The sequence below is a fragment of the Furipterus horrens genome, unplaced genomic scaffold (assembly GCF_987537825.1).
Source record: "Furipterus horrens unplaced genomic scaffold, mFurHor1.1.pri manual_scaffold_2, whole genome shotgun sequence".
NCBI classification, from domain to species: domain Eukaryota; kingdom Metazoa; phylum Chordata; class Mammalia; order Chiroptera; family Furipteridae; genus Furipterus; species Furipterus horrens.
In genome coordinates, this window is record NW_028327172.1 from 217,085,508 (window position 1) to 217,105,779 (window position 20,272).

Sequence of the window (20,272 nt, forward strand, 5' to 3'; positions counted from 1 at the left end):
TGCCACCCAGGAACCCAAGCACTCACAGGACGCCCAGTCCAGCCTCAAACCCCGAGGGCGGGGATGCTGGTCGGGAAACCTGGGCAGCTCTGGGCGGCCCATGGAACCAGGAACACAGGCGACAGAGGCTAGGAGGGGGGGGCGTTGTGAGAAAGGGTCACCCTGCTGGGGAGGGCATGCAGGTGAGCAGGGCTGAGCAAGGGCGCCTGGCGGGGGGAGAGTGGCGGACGGCCTCCGAAGGGCAGGTCCGTGTTGAAGGCAGGAAGGTGGCGCCCAAAGCACACGCCCCGCTGATGGCCCAAGGGCAGGGCTGGACGCCACCATGCCCATCGCGAGGGGAAGCACGCTGGTCACTAGGCGGGCAGCACCAGAGCCGGGAGGAGCCAGAGGCCGCCACAGTTTGGGGGCGGGGCCAGAGCCTGCCACCCTCAGTGGGGGTGGGGGGGTGGGGGCAAGGCCTGCTGCCCGCCAGGGGCTCTTCGCTGCTCTGCTCTTTAAGTGGCACCAGCATGAGCCCTGACCAGACCCCAAGTCACGTCGCCACACTGGCCTCCATGCTGGCCGCCAGGCCCACGCTGCAGGCCCTCTCACCGTCTCTCCCTGGCGTCTCTGCATCACAGGCCGGCCATGGCTAACAGCCAGCACTTCATGTCCCCAGCCTGCGCATGGCGGGCTGGCGACCTCAGAGACACTCTGGGGGCCTCTCCCCTCTGGCTCGGAGTCCTGTGTGTGTCTGGAAGACCCAGTAGGTTCAGAGGCAACGTGCACCCGGAATCCTGCTCCTCCTCAGCCCGTCCACACCCCACCTCTCATCTGCTCTCCACTCCTGCCCTTGCCTTCCGGTGTCTGTGGCCACCCCAGAGGGATCTGGTCACAGTGTCAGTCACAGGATGTCACTTCCCTGCTCTGGAACCCTCGGTGGGGGTGGGGGGACACGCCCACAGGATCCCACTGCTCTCACTGTGTTCACCACGCTAGCCTCCCAACATGCCAGGCGCACCCCCAGGGCTCTGCAGGGGCTGCCCCCCAGGGTCACGCCTCCTCCAGCCTGCTCAGCTGCGGACACTGGGGAACAAGCCCCCCACAGCCTTCCTCCAGGGGGAGGCCGTTTGCAGTCAGTCACCCTGGGCAGGGCCTCTGACCACACAGGAATGAGGCTGGGGTCAGGGGGCTGACTGCTGGGCTCTGGGGGAGCCGGGGAGGGTGGGTGGGGACTCCCCCGGCAGCAGGCTGCTGCAGACTCTGGGGACAGGGCCCTGTGCTGTGGCCTCCCCCAGGGCCACTGCTCCCAGGGGACTCCAGGAGGGGCACGGGCGGGGCTGCAGGCCATTCCGACCCCCAGGCCTAGCCTCCAGCTCTCTGTCACGCTGCCTGGCCCTGGGTGGGAGGTGGGGGTGTTCTTTTGCTGGAACCAAGGGGACACCGGGGGGCGGGGGCGGGGGCATGAAGGGTCGCTCACTGGATGCCTGTGTGCTGGGCAGGAGCCCCGGCAGCTGGCTCCCTCTGCCCCCAGCCCACTTGCACCCCCGCTGGGAGAGCGGGCTCAGGGTCACTGCCTGGACCCGAGACCCCCTGGTCCGCCAGCACCGCTGCCCAGGCACCCACCACCATTTCAGCTCCACCCCCAACTGCGGGACTGGCTGGACCCCTCACACGGCTGGCGCCAAGGCTGGCTTCCTGGGGGTGGTGCCCTGGGGGTCAGCTCTGTGTTCCCAGGGCTCTCTGGCCACCGTCTCGGGCAGCCCCAGGCTGTGCGCTTCTTGTCTGCTGCCCGCTTCTGCCCTGCAGCCTGTGGAGACCTGTGCAGGGCAGGACTGCGTGGGTGGGTGTGGGCACCCTCCTGGGCCAGCCTAAGGGAGGGGAAGAGGGGATAACACCAGAGCAGGCTTCCTGGGGACCGCAGATGAGACCTGGTGACTTGGAAGGGTCTGCTGGCCGAGTTGGCTGTGAAAAACCCTGGAGGGCGGAAGGAGACCTATGGCTGTGAAGGCAGCCAGGGGCTGCCCGGCCCCTCCCCCCCCCCGTCCCCCCTCCTCAGGGGCTGCACCCAGGCCTCCCTTCCTGAGGTTGGTTTGGGCCGAATTTCTATACACATGGGGCAGGCCCCACCGGGAAGGTCTACGTTAAAACACCGCCCTCGTGGGCAGAGGGTGCCGGGCCCACGCAGGCAGCGGTTCTATTTTTACACCCGAACACCCTGCCCTCAGCTCCCCGCCCGTTTGAGACTTCATTGAAAGGGCCCATGCTATTCTGGGTGCTTTCTGGCCCGTGGTGCGCAGGGCGGGTGTTGGTACACCAGCTTCGCCGCCGGGCCCTCCCGAATGCTCCGTTCTGGCGGCCCCTGTCCCCCAACCCCCAGCCCATGTGACTTCCGGGAAGGCACTAAGGTCTGGAAGGGGAAGCTGTGGCCATCCATCGGGACTGAAGGCCTCAGTCACCCCAGGGGCCCACCCACCACCCCAGCTCTGGGTCAGGGGTCAGCTGTGCCTTCTCTAGCCTGTACTGCGCACTGGGACAAGGTGCAGGAGACCCAGGGTGTGAGGTGGCCTGTGTGACTGTGGAGCCCCCTCCACCCATGTGAGAGGGTGGGAGGGGACAGGAGGGACTGGGCCTGTGCAGGAGTAAAGGGGGGAGCTGCCCCACTGGTTCCCAGGGCTCCCTGCCCTGCTGGGCCTCTCTAGGTGCTGGATGGGTCTCCCCAAACCTTCAGTGCCTGCCCTCCCTGGGTCCCAGGGGACCACACCCTTCCCACACCACTCAGCCATCCTAAAGCATGCCCATTGGCCTGGATTCCTGTTCCCATGGGTCCCCTAGACCACGGTGGGCAGCTCTGAGCCCCCAGCCCTGGGTGCACCTTCCTTCCCAAGGTGCTCTGTCAGCGAGCCCAACTCCTGAATTCACCGCGACACCAAGGTGCCCCCTGTGCTCCCACCCTGCCCCCGGCTGGCTGGCGCCCCACTGTGTGCGCGCCGGTTCAGCACCCAGACCGCGCCTGCCTCTCCAGTTCAGGACGGCTTCGGTCCAGCATGCTGCTGCTGAGCCACTGCCCACCGCCCAGCCCCCGACCTCCGGCAGTGGGTGGGCTGGGGAGAGGTGAACGCCGTAGTCCGTCCACAGGCAGCTTCCGAGCAGTGCCGGGCCCACAGCGGGCCCCTAGGGGTAGGAGGAGATGCAGCCCCGGGGGCCGGGTCCCTGACCAGGATTCTAGGAGCCCCGGGCATGGCAGCACCCGGCCTTCCCTGAGCACCTGCTGTGCCAGGCACTCCTGTCCCTCACCCCTCTGCCTGCAGCCACCAGGAGGTGGCAGGGAGCCTCACTTTCCGGGACTGTAGGCAGGGACCTGGGCTCTACGCCCGGGAATCCTGGCCACGGTGCCTGGAAACACAAGGTTGTCCTTTTTTCTTTTTCTTGTTTCATGTCGCAAAAAATTAAGGGCAAAGTGATGTCTGCGTATCTCAACTTTGGTGACTAGTGTTGCAACGCCTGGCTGACCCTCAGAGGGAGACAGAGACCCAAGCTCAGCAGATCCAAGACTTACATGTGCAACGGAACAGAAGGACTCCAAACGTGCTCAGAGTGAGCGGACGAGGCCCTGCGGAGGAGGTGGTGGGCTTTCCAGGCCCCAGTGCCGGGGTGGTGGGGGGCATAGGGGACAGTAAACGTCATCCCCCCCCCCCCCACGAAACGACGACTGTCAGAAACACCATAAACAAAATGGAAACCGCCCGCAGGGAAGAAGTACGTGCAAACTGCCTGCACTAACAAGCGGTGACCAGAAAGAGGGTTTTTACAAGTTACTTGAGTTTCTACCTTTCATTGAAAACGGGCACAAGCAGCAATTCACCAAAAAGAAGTATATGTGACCTGCGGGCCACACTGAGCCGTGCTCTGCCTCAGCTGCAGTTACAGGGACACAAGGGGGCGGCGGGGCGGCCTTGTGCTCACTGGGGTTGAAGCGCCGGGGTGGCACCTGGGGCCTGGCACCCGCGGGAGCAGCACCCTGGCCGGCCGTTCCTGTGCGGCCGTGTGCGGGGAGCCCGTTCCACTGCCTCTGGGGACGCGCAGAGGTGCTTTGATCCCGAGGCCCAGGTCACATCATGCCAGCTTCGCAGCAAGCTGACACGGGCCTGTCACTCACCGGGGCGATTTCTGTTCCAAGCCTACTCATCTCCACTGCGTGTGTGCACATCTTTCAGGAGGCTCACGGTTTCACAAGGCTTCTTGCAAAACAGGGCCCCGCCTGGCATTTTCCATCACAACTTTCTGCTCGCTCTTTCGGTTTCACCTTCCTGTCCCCCAGCAGCAGGCTCCTGCGTTGCTTCCTGAGCGCCTGCCCGTCCCGCCATTGTTCTGTTCAGAGGGGTGGCCGGCTGATGCCACTGTGTAAACACTGTTCCGGCCTGAGCCCCAGGACCCAGCACGGCCGCTTTTGCTTTGCTGCTCAACTTCTTGTTTCCTCTCGAGTTAATGTCACTTTTTTTTTTTTTTTTTGCTGAATTTCTCATTATTGGTTTACCTGCAAATTCTGCCACATGTCCAATCTTGCCCAACACAGGTATTCTATCAACTCAAAGTAGATTCTGCTCTCTAAGCTGGGGCATGGCACTCACCCTGGGGCCCACGTGCCCAGCACCCCCAAGGTCCCCTCACCGTCCTCCGGCGGGAGGAGCCCCTGCACCCTGCATTCCACCACCGGCCTCCTCCCTCCATGTGGCAGGGCCACCCTCGGCAGCTTCCCGAGAAAGGCGCAGGCGCGTCCGTGTTTGAGGCCTTACATTCTGAAAATATCTTTTATCTACCATCACTTCCTTTTTTAAATAAGACTTTATTTGAACCAAATGAATAACATTTGCCGGGAAGCAAGATCTCAAATGCTCCCCCACTACCGGCACACTTGATGGACAGTTTGGCTGAGTATAGGGTTCTAGCTTAGAAAGCGTTTATTTCGGAATGTTGAGCATTACCGTCTAGCTGTACGAAGTCTGAAGCCACTCTGATCCTACTCCCTTGTGTTTACTTCCTGTTTCTCCTTGGACACTGTGGGGTCTCTTTGTCCATGCCCTAAAACCCCCTCAGACACCTGGTCACCTGGCTGCTGCGCCGGGGGAGGGGGACTGGTGCGCAGGGCTTGTTGGCGGGCGCCTGCCCAGGCCCCGTGGGAGCACCGGCCGACACGCTGTTTGCGCGCCTCCCATCGCCGTGTAACGACTCCCGCACGTGGGAGCAGCGCGAACCTCACCAGCTTCTGCGGGCCAGGGCGGCACGCGCGGCTAGCGGGGCTGGGTCTGGCTCCCGCTCCGCGGGGGCCGCAGTCAGGATGCTGGCCGCGGCTGGAGGACACGGCTCCAAGGCGGCTCGTTCTCGCGGACAGCAAGCTGTCGGCACGAGGCCACGGCTCCTCGCCACACGGTCCCGCGTGTCCTCGGGACGTGGCAGATGGCTCCCGCAGGGCCGCCCGCACACCGTGACAACGCGGGCACATCTGTGCGCATCGTTGGGACGTGGGAGGAAACGCGCGCGCGCACGGGGAGAATGTGTAAATCCCAGGGGTCCCGGCGGGGAAATGAAAGGACTGACGCCGTCGGAGGCCCAGCAGGCCATCCGCAGCTGCCGGGGCGGGTCTAGCGGACGCCCCCTCCCGGACTGGGCTCCGGCGGGCCCGCATGCGAGCGCCCCCTCCTGGCCTCGCGACTGCCCCGCGGCGAGGGACCCCGTTAAGCTAGAGCCGCAGCCTGGAGGACCCCCAGCTCCCGCAGCTCCCGGGCCGGTGCGGTTCCGTTTCCTGCGGGGCAGGCCCTGGCCCCCACCGCACCCCGCCCGGGCCCTGCCCTCCGCAGAGCGGCGAGGGCGCGCGGGCCTTGCTCGGCCCCGGCTCGGCGCCGACGCGGCAAGCACGGCTCCCAGGGGCCGGGGCGGGAGAGCCCCGCGCGGCGGCGGGCCTGCGGGAGGAGGCCTAGGGGACAACGCCCGTGGGACTGGGCGTCGCCGTGGGCGAGCGCAGGCTCTTGCCAGTTAGACGGGCGTCGAACCGTGGAGGGGCCCCCAGACTGGGTCTGGGCGGCTGGCGACGGAAAAGGACGTGAGGAAGCGGCCTTCTGCCCCAGGAACGATGCTTGCGGCCCTAAGAGGGGAGCGTGGGTGGGGACACCGCCGCGCGCCCGGGCCGTGTGGGGCGCCTCCTAGGCTCAGCTCTCGGAACCTCGCTTTCCCCGCGGTTCCCTGGGGCCAACCGCCTGCAGCTCCGGGATTCGGGCGCACGCTCAGGTCCAACCCTCGGGCCGTTTTGGACGCCCTCCTTCCCTCCCGCCAGTAGTTACATCACCCCCTCTCCACCTCCGCGCTCGACTTTCCGGAAACTCCCCAGATGCGGGGGTTTGCGCCCCTGGGACAAGCCAGGCACCCGCGCGCGGGGACGCGCCCCAGGGCCCAGGACACGTACGAGAAGCCGCGGAGCCTGGCTCTCTGCGGAGGGTGTGGCCGAATCGGCGGTGGGCGGGGCCGGGCTCCGGGGAGGGCGGGGCCTAACCCGGCAGTGGGCGGGACTCGCAGCCCAAAGTTCCGGGGAGGTGGCGGCTTGCCGAGAGCCGGCGCGGAAGTGGCCGGCGGCCGCGCGCCCCGGTCCAGACCCGTAGGCATGTCGTCGGGGGACGAGGGGTCCGGCGGGCGGAAGGGGGCCCCGCGCGCGGCCGCCGCTCTCTGCGGCCTGTACCACGAGGCCGGGCAGCAGCTGAGACGCCTGCAGGACCAGCTGGCCGCCCGAGACGCCCTCATAGAGCGCCTCCGCGCCCGCCTGGCTGCGCTGGAGGGGGACGCGGCGCCGTCGCTCGTGGACGCGCTGCTGGAGCAGGTGGCGCGCTTCCGGGAGCAGCTGCGGCAGCGGGAGGGCGGCGCCGTGGAGGCGGCCTTGCGCCAGGTGCGCCTGCTGGGGTCGTGGCTGTGGGCGCGCTCGGGTCCGCCAGGGGGGCGTGTGCCGGGCGCGAGGCCCATCGTGGGTCTGAGGGACGCGGTCTGTGTTGGCTGTTTTAGTTGGTGGCGAACAGCATCTCAGCTTCCGGTGTACAATATAGTGATGGGGTTCTTATGCCTGACAATGTGATCCCCCCTCATCTCAGCATTGCTGACTGTACCCCGTTTCACTGAGCATAACGCCCTGGCATGTTCTGATAGGCACTGGAAATGCAGAAAGGATCAAGGCAGATTTCTCTTTACGAAGCTCATATCCTCACTGAGAAAATACACTGTAGCAATACTCTAGTGCCTTTGTGGGAAGTATGTAGCATGTTTCGTTATGAACACGATTTAACATAAAACACAGAGCTTAATCTCTTGCACATGATGCTCAGAAGATGCGAACGCCACTTAGCATTGCCACTCTGGTGTTTGTTGAGCCTCATTTATTGAAAATCCTCTATATGGGAGTATAACGTGCATGAACACCGTGGGTTGTGTTTTTCAATTTCTCCCAACACATGAGTCGAGTCCATTCGTTGCCACAAGGACATGTGCAGCGTCAGAGCTGTGCCGGGCTGGGCAGAAGTGCGAACCCAGAAGAACACAGGACGTGACTGTTCAGTTGGATGGGGGCCACTCGTGACAGCCTGGACGTGCTAACTGCACGTTCTGTTTAACACTCGGTTGGGGAATGCAGAGACCATCAAGATCCAGTTCTTGCCCTTCAAACTTCGGGTTATACATGCGCATAAATGGTCACTCTTCGAAGCAAGTTGTGGCAGGGATAGAGGGAGGTGTCGTGCATGGAACTAAGCCAAGTTAAGCTTCCAAACCAGAGCACCAGTGTTAGTGTCGGCTGCTTTTTTTAGATATAATCCACACATAGCATTAGTGCCAGGTATCCGACATAATGACTCAATATCTGTTATGTACTGTGAAGTGTCCCCCAGACTAAATCTAGTTAACATCCATTGATCAATTTCCATGTTGAACCATCCTTGCATTCCAGGGAAAAAAATCCTACTCAGTCAAGGTGTATAATCCTTTTAATATGCTGCTGAATTTGGTTAGTATGTTGCTGAGAATTTTTGCTCAATGGTCATAAGGGATATTGGTCTGTAGGCTTGGCGTAGTGTCTTTGTCTTGCTGTGGTATCAGGGTCAGAGAAGGAAAACTCTGATTCCAAAAAACCTCCGCTGCCTTGCGGCATACCTCTTCAGGGGAAAGGCTAAGGGAGTAAACCCCGACAGAAAATCCGGAGCCGGAGTCCCTAAGGCGGTTCGACGTTGTAGTCAACACCGGCAACTCCTGCGGCGCACCTGAAGCCAAGCTGTATTGACTCCGTCTTTCCCTTGGACCCTTCAGCTGCGAAGAGAGGGGGGGGTCTGCTGCATGGGCAACAGCAGACCCTCCATATCACCCTGCCCAGGCTCTGTAGCTTCAGCTTCACTGGAGAGGACACTCCAGCGTCATCGCAAGATGTCGATTCAACACGGGAGGAGACAGATACCGTGTCACTCCCGAGTCGGACTGCACAGCCATTCTCGGCGGTGCAGATAGACTCTTAAGAAGCTACACCATCGTCTCTCGAGACCGACGGCTGCCGACGGTATCAGGGTAATATTGGCATCATAAAAATAGGAAGTGTTCCCTCTGCTTCAATTTGTTGGGGAAACTTGAGAAGAATTGATAATTATTTCTTAAGCATTTGGTAGAAGCCAGCAGTTCCAGGGTGTTTTTTTGTTTTTTTTTGTTTTTGATTACTGATTCAGTCTTCTTGCTAGTTAGCGGTTGATTCAGTTTTTGATGTCTCTGTGATTGAGTCCCGGTATGTTTTGTATTTCTAAGAATTTGTCCGTTTCATCTAGATTATCCAGTTGGCTGGTGTATAGTTTTCCACAGCAGTCTCCTCTGAGCCTTTTTACTTCTGTAGAGTTGGTAAATATCCCCACTTCCCGAGGGAAGGGCGAGGTGAAGGAGTGTTGCTATAGGACCCACTTGGGTAAAAACCACATTCTAAGTGCTTATAAATGTCCTGGAAGGGTGCCCAGACAGGAATGGTTGCCACTGGAGAGTGAAGCTGGGGGTGGGGACGCTGGTGGGGACAACGGAATTTCTCATTTACTTCCCTTACGTATGTGTGACGTTTTTGTTTTAAAGCAGTTAGGAAACAGCAGTTCAGGGCTCCCTTAGTAGTGTGGGCCCACATCTCATCCCATTGGGAAGTGGAGAGAAGGTTCTGGGTTCTTGGTGTCTCGTGCCCAGCAGGGCCACCCGCCCTCCTGCTGCTGCCCCTACCACAGGAGGCTGAGGCTGCACCCCAACTTTTCCGAGTGGCCGTTTGTCACCTGTGGAATAGATCTCCCTCAGGCCCCATTTATGTTGCAGATTTCTTTGAACATGGGAAAGCACAAAATTAAGGCCGAGTACAAAGCAAATTACAATTTTAAGGACTTTTTTTTTTAATGAAGTCATTGGGTTTGGGTGTATTTGTTTCCTGTGGCTGCTATTAAAAAAGTACCTTAAACTGGGTGCTTAGAACAATGGAGATGGGTTTTTCAGTTTCTAGGTGCGGGCGGGGCTCCCGGGGCTCCTGAGTGGCCTCCTTCACCCTCCGGTGGCAGCGTCGGTCTTGGCATCATCTGCCTTGTAGATGCCACTCCTGTCTCTGCCTCCGCTTTCACGTGGCCTGTGCCCAAATGTCCTTCTTCTTACAAGGACACTAGTCATTTGATTGGTCCAGTGTGACTTTTCCTAACTATTCACATCTGTGAAGACCCTGCGGCTAAATGCAGCCACATCCCAGGTATCAGGGTGGGGCTGCGGACGTGTGTTTTGTGGTGTCGGGATCACCACACTTAGTCATTTGATGATGTAAAACCTAAAATTATAAACTTGCTCATGAAAACAGAATTTTAGATGGAATTTCAGATAGACCATTAGAGGCTGACAGCTCCGAAGTGAACCGTGAGCTTGGAAGCCGACACGTGACTGAGCGTGTTCGCTCTCTAGCATGGGGGTCTGTGCTGGCGTTTCTTATGCTTCATAGCATTTGTCACTGATGTCACATTTCACCAAATGAACTCTGCTTTTAAATCTTCCATTAGGAAATCGAGAGCCTTTCTGAGCAGCTAGAGGAGGAGAGGGAGACCCAGCAGCCAATGAGCAGCCAGCTGGGGCACGGGCGCGAGGAGGAGGTCACCCTGCTGCGGAGGCAGGTGGCAGAGAAGGAGCGGGCCCGGGCCGCCAGCAACGTTCTGTGCCGCTCCTTGGCCGACGAGACCCGCCAGCTGCGGAGGACTCTGGCCGCCACTGCCCACATGTGCCAGCATCTGTCCAAGTGTCTTCATGCGCACCAGGGGGCCGAGGGGGAGCAGAGGCCTGAGGTACGCCGTGGTGAGGAGTTCCGCGGGACAGGGGACACAGCCCGTGGGCCCAGCAGCCCTCAGCAGTCGCTGAGGTTGGCGCCCAGAGCCTGCCCCTCCAGGGGTTTCTTCCGGAACAACGGAACGTGCAAAATGCGAAGGGAAAGCCAGGCTTCACCCGCCCACTGTGCCCGGACACACCGGGGGGCGGCGCTCTGGCCCATCGGCCTCAGTGAGGACCAAGAGGCAGGGCCAGGGTGGAGGCTGCCCTGAACACGTGCGTTCGGCAGCGCAGGGAACTGTGCAGAGGGGGGCAGTGCCCACGGAGCACCCAGCCCAGCCTTCCGTGGCCACTTGTGTCTGAGCAGAGCGGGGCCCACGCAGCCCCGGGCCTCCTGTGGAGCTGGCTCTGCCACCTCTGTAGTGGCCTTTGGGTATGTCACACCAGGAGCTGTGACCCGGAGCCCGATGGTCCTAAGGCTCCAGTGCCCTCAACAGTGATGTGTGGGAGCAGAGCCCGGCACCGTGCAGGGTAGGGCCAGGTGGCAGGTGGGGCTCCCGACACGGCGGCTCTGGGCTGGGCCTGTGGGGGGCGTTTTGTGAGGAAAAGGGGCACAGAGAGGGCTTCAGCACCAGGGATCCCTCGGGGGTGGTGGAGGTGTCAGGAACGGGGTAGCACTGGGGCCATCCCTGCCACCTCCAGCACCCCCAGGCCTGTGGGTGGGTCGGGCTCGTGCACATGGGGCAGATGGGAAGGAAGGCCAGAGTGCACCCGGCCAGGCTGTGCGGTGTGCCAGGCTGCGGCCGAACCATGCAGGCCTCCCGCGGCCCTCTCCGGCGACGCTCCAGGTTGCCCGGGGGTCCCGGGGAAATGCGCTTTGCTGTGTCCTGCGGCGACGGGGCGTCCCTGTCCGTCCGTCTGAGAACTGCCTGCCATCAGTGGCCTCGTGTGTCAGAGCCCGAAAGAAAAGCACCTTCTGGGAGGCGGCGCGCTCTCGGCTGCTTCTGAGTCACTGTAGCGCCCGGCTGGGGATCCGAAAGCAGCCCCGCACGGCAGCTGGCCTGGGGCGGGCGGCCCCATGGGGCTCTGCAGCCTCCCAGTGGGCGTCACCTCCAGGCCCTGGGCTCGGCTGAATCACAGGGGCTTCCCCAGTGCCGGCAGGGGAGGGAAGCACTTCCTGTCATTCAAGGGCACTTCTCAAAATGATGTCACCGGCGTCCAGCCTGCCGTACTGATAAATGCCCTGACTCTCAAGGGGCTGGATGGACCCTTCATGAGGCATTTCAGCCGGTGTGCCCACCCCTGAGGGCTGCTTTGGGCTGTGGCTTCTGGATGGGACCCCCCGTCCCTGCATGAGGGAAGGCGAGACGGGCCCTTCTTGTCCGCGGGCCAGAGGCTTGGCGGGAGTGTCCTCGCGGACGGTGGGATCAAGTGTGCTGCCCACTGCGGCGCTGGGACAGTGTCTGGGGCCGGGCCCCGGGGGCATGGGCAGCAGGGAGAGGGCGGGCCTCCGCCGCAGCAGCAGGTGACAGGCCCGCCCGTCAGTGCTTTGTGACTGTCGGGGGAAGGGCTGCCACCTGCTGCACTTGGGCCCACCGTCCTGGGTCTGGCCGCCTCCCCTCGCGCTGCACACGACTGGCTCGTTTGGTGACCTGAGGTCTTCTCTGTCCACTTCTGCAGTCAGGACACATGCGCAGGGACGCCTCTATCCAGGCTGCTTTTGAGAAGTTACAGGAAGAAAACCGACTATTGAAGCAGAAGGTGACTCACGTGAGTGTCCGACCTCTCGTCAGAGAAGACGTCCCCCTTGTGAGCCGCAGGCGTGGGCTGCCCCTGCGGCCGGCATGGCCCGTCTCCCTAGCAGACGAACAGAACAGGCCTGTCCCCCCACCCCCAAGTTCACGTGCCACGGGGGAGGGGCAGGGGTTACCATCTGTCAGCCTGGGAAGCAGGACGATGGCACGAGGGCCACCGGCGCCCGCGGCGGGGAGAGGTGGCCTCCGTTTACGGGGACGCCTCCCCTGGCTCCTCGCCGCTCCCAGCAGCGCCCGGCCCTGCGGGCGGGGAGCAGCCGCCTCACCGCGCCGTCCTCAGGTGGAAGACCTCAACGCCCGGTGGCAGCGCTATGACGCCAGCAGGGACCAGTACGTGCGGGAGCTGCGGGCCCAGCTGCGGGAGCCGCGCGCCCCCGACGCCCAGCCGGGGCTGATGAGGAAGGAGATCTCTCGGCTCAACGGGCAGCTGGAGGCGAGGCTGAGCGAGTGCGCGGGGGCCGCGCGGGAACTGGCGGCAGCCAGGGAGCGGGCGCAGGCGCTGGAGCAGCAGGTGGGGCGGGGCGCGGGGCGGTGCCCCCCTCCTCGGCCACGCCGGGGCCGCGTGCTCATGCCGCGTGTCTGCGCTCCGCAGATCCTCGTGTACAAGGAGGACTTCCTGGCGGAAAGGGCGGATCGCGAGCGGGCTCAGGGCCGGATTCAGGAACTTGAGGACCAGGTGGCCGCGCTGCAGCGCCAGGCCGCCCGCAGACAGGTAGGGTGTGAGGGCTCGGGCCCTGGGGGCGCGCAGGCTCTCTCCCTCTTCCTGAGCCTCGAGTCCAGCACGTCTGCCGAGCCGCCTGCCAGGAGAAGGTTGGCGTGGCCGAGTGTGCAGCAAGGGTGGCGCCTCCTGGGCTCGCCGTAACGCACCCAGGGAGCACATCCTGGCCCCGGGTGCCCTCGTGGGCGCTTCCTTCCTCTGTGCCCCCTCCTTGCTGTGAGGTGGGGACCCTGGTACCCCATCGCACGGACGTGGAGGCCGAGGCCCTGGGTACCCAGGAACGAGACCTGTGGCCCCTGCGTCTCTCAGCCTCTGCTCCTGCTCTTGCCACTAGGCCCTCTGTGAGCACACATGGGCGTCACTGTGGTGTGTCGTTCACTTTGGGCTCTGGGCCACAGCAGGAGCAGGGCGGGGGGTGTGAGACCCACTCAGGGTGTGTGACCCCAAGACCCGGCTTGGGGCCCCCAGCACAGCCCCCATAAACGGGCCTTTGTCTTTTCTCAGGACCCGCAAGACCCAGGCTCCTGCCGGATGCACCCTGGGTGCAAGACCCCCAAGTACCCGGAGACGGATGCTTTGGAACTGCTGGCACCTGGTGGCCAGCAGCCTGGGACGGGACCCCGGGGTCTGGCCACCCCCCCCGAGGCTGGGCACCCCGGAGCAGCCCGGAGCGGCCAGGGGGACCTTCAGTGCCCTCGCTGCCTGCAGTGCTTTGGCGACGAGCAGAGTGAGGAGCTCCTCAGACACGTGGCTGAGTGCTGCGTGTGAGCCGGGGGGGGACACACGGGTGCTGTCAGCACGCGGGGTCGGGGCTAAGGGTGCCACTGGAGCTACGGACAGACTAGGTCAGAAGGAGCTCCCAGTGCTGCTGGAGGTGGGGGCGTGCTCGGGAGGCCCAGCTCTGCTTCGGGGGCAGTTGGGGTGCCCAAGCTGTCAGGCCGGGCGCTGCAGTGCATGGTGGGAGGGGTCTGGCGTGGGCACCACACGTTGGCTTCTCGGGTGGAGGGGCCCCTGCGGGTCTGTGGAGCTGCATGCATGGCCGCACAGCGCTCGCGGGGTTGCTCGGCCGCAGCAGAACTGCGCATCTGCCCTGGCACATGGTACGTTGCAATGGCTGTGGTCATGTGTCCAGGGAAAACGGCACTTTTACTTCATGTTCACTGATTTTTATAATAAATATCTGCTAGTGACTGCTCTGAGCACATGGGGTGGGGCCTGGGGTGGAGGACCCAGCAGTGTCTTCAGCTGGGCAGGAAGGAGTCAGACCAGTGGGGGACAAGACATGCCTACTGGCCGCCCCTCCCAGGGGACCAGAAAGAGGGGTGGCGGGTGTCCGGCCAGGTGCTCACGCTCTCCCTCTTCCCTGGAATATCCTCTCACCATCTGTTTGGGCAGGTCCTTAAGCTGTAGTTGGGGTTCACCTCCTCTGGGAGCCCCTGTGCCCCCTCCCCGGTACCCCTCCTGGAGAGGCCCGTCAGTGGGCTGGGGAGCGGCATGGCAGACACCCGCAGAAGGGGACCCGCAGGTCCTTGGCTGACCTCTAAACCGTACCTGCTTAGAGTGGGACCAGGGGCCCTGGGCAGAGCAGATGTCCATGGCCCGTCCACTGCACGGTGACGGTTTTGAACTCTGGTCTCCAGGTCAGAGGGCCTTTGGGAACACCGCGGGCTTTCCTCTGGAATCCAGAAGGGCCGCTCCTCAGGAGTCCAGCTGACGTCCCGGGGCAGCGTGGAACGGCCCTTCTCTGAGAGAGCGGGTTCCAGGGCCCGATACCAGCGGCCAGCTCCCCTCGGATACAGGCAATGGCGACCAGTATGTGGCGCGGTAGCAGCCGCAGGCCCGTACATACAAAAAATACACAGGAAAACTGAGGGCAGAAAGAAGACATTTTCAGATAAACAGCTAAAAAAATTACATCTAGCAGACTGTCCCACAAGAAATAACCACAGAAATTCCATACGTTGCAGGCAGAATGGAGGCCACGTGCAGGCATGTGCCTGAAGACTGACCACTTACGACAATGTCCTGAGGGCTTTAAAACACGAAAACGCAATCCACACAAGCTCTCTAGGTGGGGGAGGGGATGTGATAGACTTAGACAAATATACGTGTTTGCTGCTCTAAGGCGCAGTGTAAGGAATGAAGAAAACATATTGTGATCGCTAGGGTAACCGCTAAAATAGTAATGACAATATTTAACTAAAAAGTTAGTAGAACAACATTCTTATTAATGTAAAGCAAGACACGCTGGGAGAACTAAAGGAATGAAGAGAGGAGGCAAACAGGAAAGAGACGGCGGGAGACTGACACCCAGTCCCGTCAGGAGTCACAGGAAAAACACGCAGACCAGACACCGACGGACCCGACAGCGACAGTCCCGCTGGATCGAAACGCAGAGGTCTCACCGAGGTGCTCAGCAGGAAGGACAGCCTTGAACTACAAGGACACAGAGCGGGAAGCCAGGGTAACGAGCAGCGTGCTCACGCCGACCAGGGCGACGAGAGCGGCTCCACGGCGCTCAGACCGAGCAGACGTGACAAAGACAAAGACGGGACCAGAAATAGGGACACTGAGATGTGCTCTGAGGGTAGGTTTACCAGGAGTGGACAACGCTCCTCAGTGTGCACAGAGCTATGACTGCGTCGGAACACATCAGCAGCAGGAGCGCCAGACAGGCAGGGCGGCCGAGGCCCGGGCACACTTCCCTCGGGGGCTGACACGTGCAGGAGGTCAGGCAGCGGTGAGGAGACGCCTGCCGAGAACGAACCTGGGGGCTGCAGGTCCAACCACAGCGCACTCCAGGAGTGCAGCCGCTGCCCTGGAGCTCCGAGCACAGACAGCTCCCCGTCAGGGACGACCGTCAAGGTTGTTCCCACGCGCTTCCAGGGCATCTGGGGGCAAAGGCCACCACCAAGTCAGGAAATGTTTTGAACTGAGTGAAAATGAAAACAAGTTTAAAAAACTTAGGGAGTCCAGCTGAGATTACGGAGCAGCGGTGGGGGGAAATTTAATAGCTCCAAATGCTTGTATCAGAAGTGAGGCAAGGTTAAAATTCAGCAAGCCAAGTGCCCAGCTCAAGAAGCTAGGAAAAAACGCAGGTTACTCCTGCCCTCCCCCAAAACGGAAGGAAATAAAGAGCGAAATTCCATGAAACAGAAAGCAGAGAGAAAGGAGCAGCACCATGAGCTAACCCCTTGCGTGACCATCAAGAAAACAGAGAAAGCACATTGTTAGTATTAGGAACGAGAAGAGGAGAATCTCTGTAGGTCTGTCTCTAAGGCAGTAAAAAGGCAAGAGGATACTACACATGCTTTATGCTAACAACAAATTTGACAATTAGAAGAAATGGATAAAAGTCTTGAAAAGCAACTCACCAAGACTGACACAAGAAGAAACAGAAAATGTGAGCAGCTGAACAGCCATTAAATAAATTGAATCTAATTAAAAATCTTTCACAAGAACATGCCAGGCCTAGAGGACCTTACCGGTGAATTATTCCAAACGTGTAAGAAAGAAGATGCCGACCCTACAACTCATTTTGACAGCAAACTGGAGGAAGACAAGGCAAGCGGACCAAGACCAACGTCCCTCATGGACACAGAGGCAAAGACCCAAAACAGAATAGCAGCACGTTCTATTCCGCATGTAAAAAGGATAATACATCATCATCAGGGGGAGTACGAGATTGGTTGACATTTAAAAAACCAACTGGCCCTGGCCAGGTAGCTCATTTGGTTAGAGTGTCATCCCCATATGCCAAGGTTGTGGGTCTGATTCCTGGACAGGGCACATACAGGAGTCAACCAGGATGCATGCATGGGTGGAACAGCAAATCCATGTTTCTCTCTCTCTCCCCCTTCATCTCTCAATCAATACATAAAAAAATAAAAAAGCCACCTGAATGAAATTCATCATGATTAACAGTGAGAAAAGCCACTGGTCGCTTCCATAGGAGCAGAAGAGGCACACAACATTCAGCACCTGCAAATCAGGACAGATATCACTTCCTCACCCTGATGAAGGGGTTAGGTCCAAAATACCTACAGCTCGCATTGATAGGATTGTAGAAAATCCTAGGGGATCTTAAGAAAAAGTTTAAAATTAGTAAATTGATTTGACAGTCTCGAGATACACCGTCAACATATGAAAAATCATTGTATTCCTGTATATTTGCAACAACTGGAAAATCCAATGAAAAAACCTGTCCTGGGCTGAACTGTATCCTCTCAAAAGATACACTGACCAGAAAGATGCTGAAGTCCTTCCTCAGGCCCAGCACCTGCACAGGTGACCTCATTAGGAAACAGGGTCTTTGCAGATGTCACCTATGATGCTGTCATGCCAGAGAGGGTGGGCCCCACGTCTGAGGAGGCACAGACAGACACAGAGGACAAACGCTATGTGGAGACAGGCGGAGCCTGGAGGGGTGCGTGTACCACCTGGCACGCCACGGCCGCCGCTGCCACCAGACACCGGAGAGCCCTGGAACTGACGTTCTGTCATGGCCTTGCTGACACCTGGGTTTCAGGTGTGTAGCCCCCAGAACCGTGAGAATACAGGCTGTTGTTGTAAGCCCCCCGTTTGTGGCCCTTTGTTACAAGAGCTCTAGGAAACAATGCGTCACCCCATGTGAAAGGTTAGAAAAGAGCAATTTACCCGAAGCGCGCAAGTCTGACGGAGCTGGGCCAGACTGGGGAGAGCAGCTCGAGGCCACATCGGCGAGTGAGCAGCTGCGCGCACAGGCGCAGGGCGACCCGGCACGGTGAGGACAAGCCAGTGTTCCCATGCCCATGGCTCCGGCTCCAAATACAAGCGTGTCGCTCAGTGTAATGCTGGGTGCTGTGCGGGCCGTTTTCCCTGGTCGTCTCTCTCGGTGCTTCTCATGGGCCACCAAGCTCGTGGGTATTTTCTTCTAAAGGTTCTCATCTATGAGTTCTGTCCAGGTAGTTTTTATTTCTTTAGAAGCTTCACTTGGGTCTTTTTTATGCCTTCCATTTCTTCCCCCACCTCGCTCATGCTCCCCTTTCTAGCCTTGAGCACATGTATAGATACAGCTCACGACCTCCAGTTTCAGGTCCTTGCCTGCCACTGCCCCCCGCTCATTTCTGGGTCTGTTTCTATGGTTAGTTTGAGATTTCCCGACTACGGCCGGGCCCGGTGGCATCCGCCCAGGTCCCAGCGTGGTGAAGCTCATTCTGCCCAGTGCGGGCAGTTCTGTCCCTCCGGACCGGTCTGATCCTTCTGAGTCAAGCTTGTAGCTGCGGATTTACTTTGGTCAGTTTAGCCCCACTGCTAAGACGACTCCCTCCCAGGGACTCTACACAATGCCAACTGAGCATGACGAGGTCTTCCGCCCTCGCTGGTGGCACACGAACCACTGCAGCCCCACAGCTTCACGGAGTTTCAGTTCACAGATGCACGGATGAACAGATCCGCGGGGACTCTGCAGGTCTCCGGCACGCTGTGTGCACACTCAGTCCCCTTTGTCCGGAATTCTGCACCACACATTCCAGCCATCTTGGCTTCCCTGACGGCCGGTCTCAGCTTCCTCCGCTGGCAACCGAGCTGTGTGGTTCCTCTCCCTGGGCCGGGGCCTGGACGCTGCCTCAAAAGACCCCAAATAGCCAAAGAAATCTTGAGAAACAACGAAGTGGGAGGTATCATGCTGCTTGATATCAAATTGTACTACAAGGCTATCGAAACAGCACATACTGGCACGGAAGTAGGCACACGACTCAAAGGAACAGAATTAGAATAGAGACCAGACAAATCCTCACTTACAGGGTTGATTACTCTAGTGGTGTAAAGACAATCTATAAAGTAAACGAGGAAACTGAACAGATACAGCCAAAAAGACCCCCGGAACTGGACCACTTTCTTACACTGTATACAAAAATAAACTCAATGGAGTAAAGATTTCTAGAACGATTTCCAACTGAGGCAGGCTGCCTCCAATGCCCTGGCTCGGTGGGAACTCCCCGTCCAGCAGCGGTTTCAGGATCGTGGATGAGAGAATAAAATTACCTGGACACTGTCTTTTGTCTGGGAGGAGGAGAGGCGGCAAATCTCTAGTGGAGAAGAGCCCCGAACATTCCCTCCTGGTCCCTTTTATTGAGGAGGGGATTCGGGAGATGCAAGGTCAGGATTCATAAATTACCAGTCAGCTTCAAACGCTTGGGTTACAGTTAACAATTACTGATTACAGGTAACAGTGTAAGGAGCACAGTGACCAGGCTGTGTCAGGGTCTGTTAGACATCCTGGCACCACACTGACATCAGGTGCAAGGCTTCATACGTTTTTTGCGACACACTGTTTATAGTTAACTAAGAGCGAAGAAAAGCAAGGCAAGCTTCAAAGCATAATATGCAGTCTTCAGATCTAATTCCCATGGGCATCCTCTGAGTGGCCTCCGAGTCACGCTTGCCTCTGGCCTTCCCGGTGTTCCGGCCGAGGCTTACAGGCCCAGGGGCCTGGCTCACAGCTCGGGCACCGTTCTCGAAACCAGACAGAGCGGCCCCTCCCAGAACCAGCGCGCCACAAGAATCCTTATGGCGCGCAGTGCTGCCTGCTGAGTCGGGGCACCGACCTCGTTCCCCAGCAGCCTTCCATCTGTGAACGAATCAGAACGATACATGCTTTTCTGTCAGATCAGCAAAAAGAATAATACATATTTTTTGGTGTGCTGCAGATTTTGGTAGTTATTTTATGTGCATAATGAGATGAAAAGGTTGAAAATTGCTGTTCTAGAAGAAAACACAGATGGGGCAACTGTAACTGAACAATTAAATGAAAAATGTACATAAAAAGATAACAGTGAATCCTCTATATGGCTCTCAGCAATATCTTTGGATACATCTACTCAGGCAAGGGCAACAAAAGAAAAAAAAACAAACCAATGGAACTTCATCAAGCTAAAAAGTTTTCCCACGATGAAGAAAACCATCAACAAAACAAAAAATCATACCGAATGGGAGATATTTGCTAACAATACATGTGATAAGGGGTTAACACCCAAAACTTATAGAGCTCATACAACTTAACACCAAAAAACCCCTCAAACAATACAATTAAAAAATGGGCAAAGGACCTGAACACTTTCCCAAAGAGGACATACAGCGGGCCAACAGACATTAAAACACGCTCACCATCTCTAATCATCAGAGATGCCAATTAAAACCACAGAGAGGTATCACTTCACACCGATCAGAATGGCCATTGTCAGTAAGTCAACAAACAGGCGCCGGCGAGGGTGCGGGTGGAGAAGGGGGCCGCGTGCACTGCTGGTGGGAACACAGACCGGGGCAGCCGCTGTGGAGACCAGTGTGGTGTCTCCTCAAAACATTAAAAATGGAAGTGCCTTTTGACCCAGTGATCCCACTTCTGGGTATTTATTCAAAGAAATGGAAACACTAATTCAGAAAG

The 20,272-nt window shown here is 59.1% G+C and overlaps 1 protein-coding gene across 1 annotated transcript; it reads left to right on the top strand.

The window, feature by feature from the left end:
• The first annotated feature begins 6,555 nt into the window (after positions 1–6,555).
• On the top strand, positions 6,556–13,617 carry TNIP2 (TNFAIP3 interacting protein 2). Its single transcript, XM_090267157.1, has 6 exons — positions 6,556–6,913; positions 10,059–10,337; positions 11,998–12,087; positions 12,412–12,642; positions 12,724–12,843; positions 13,354–13,617. The coding sequence occupies exons 1-6, from the start codon at positions 6,635–6,637 to the stop codon at positions 13,615–13,617; spliced, it is 1,263 nt and encodes a 420-aa protein (XP_090123283.1). The 5' UTR covers positions 6,556–6,634.
• The last annotated feature ends 6,655 nt before the right edge of the window (positions 13,618–20,272 follow it).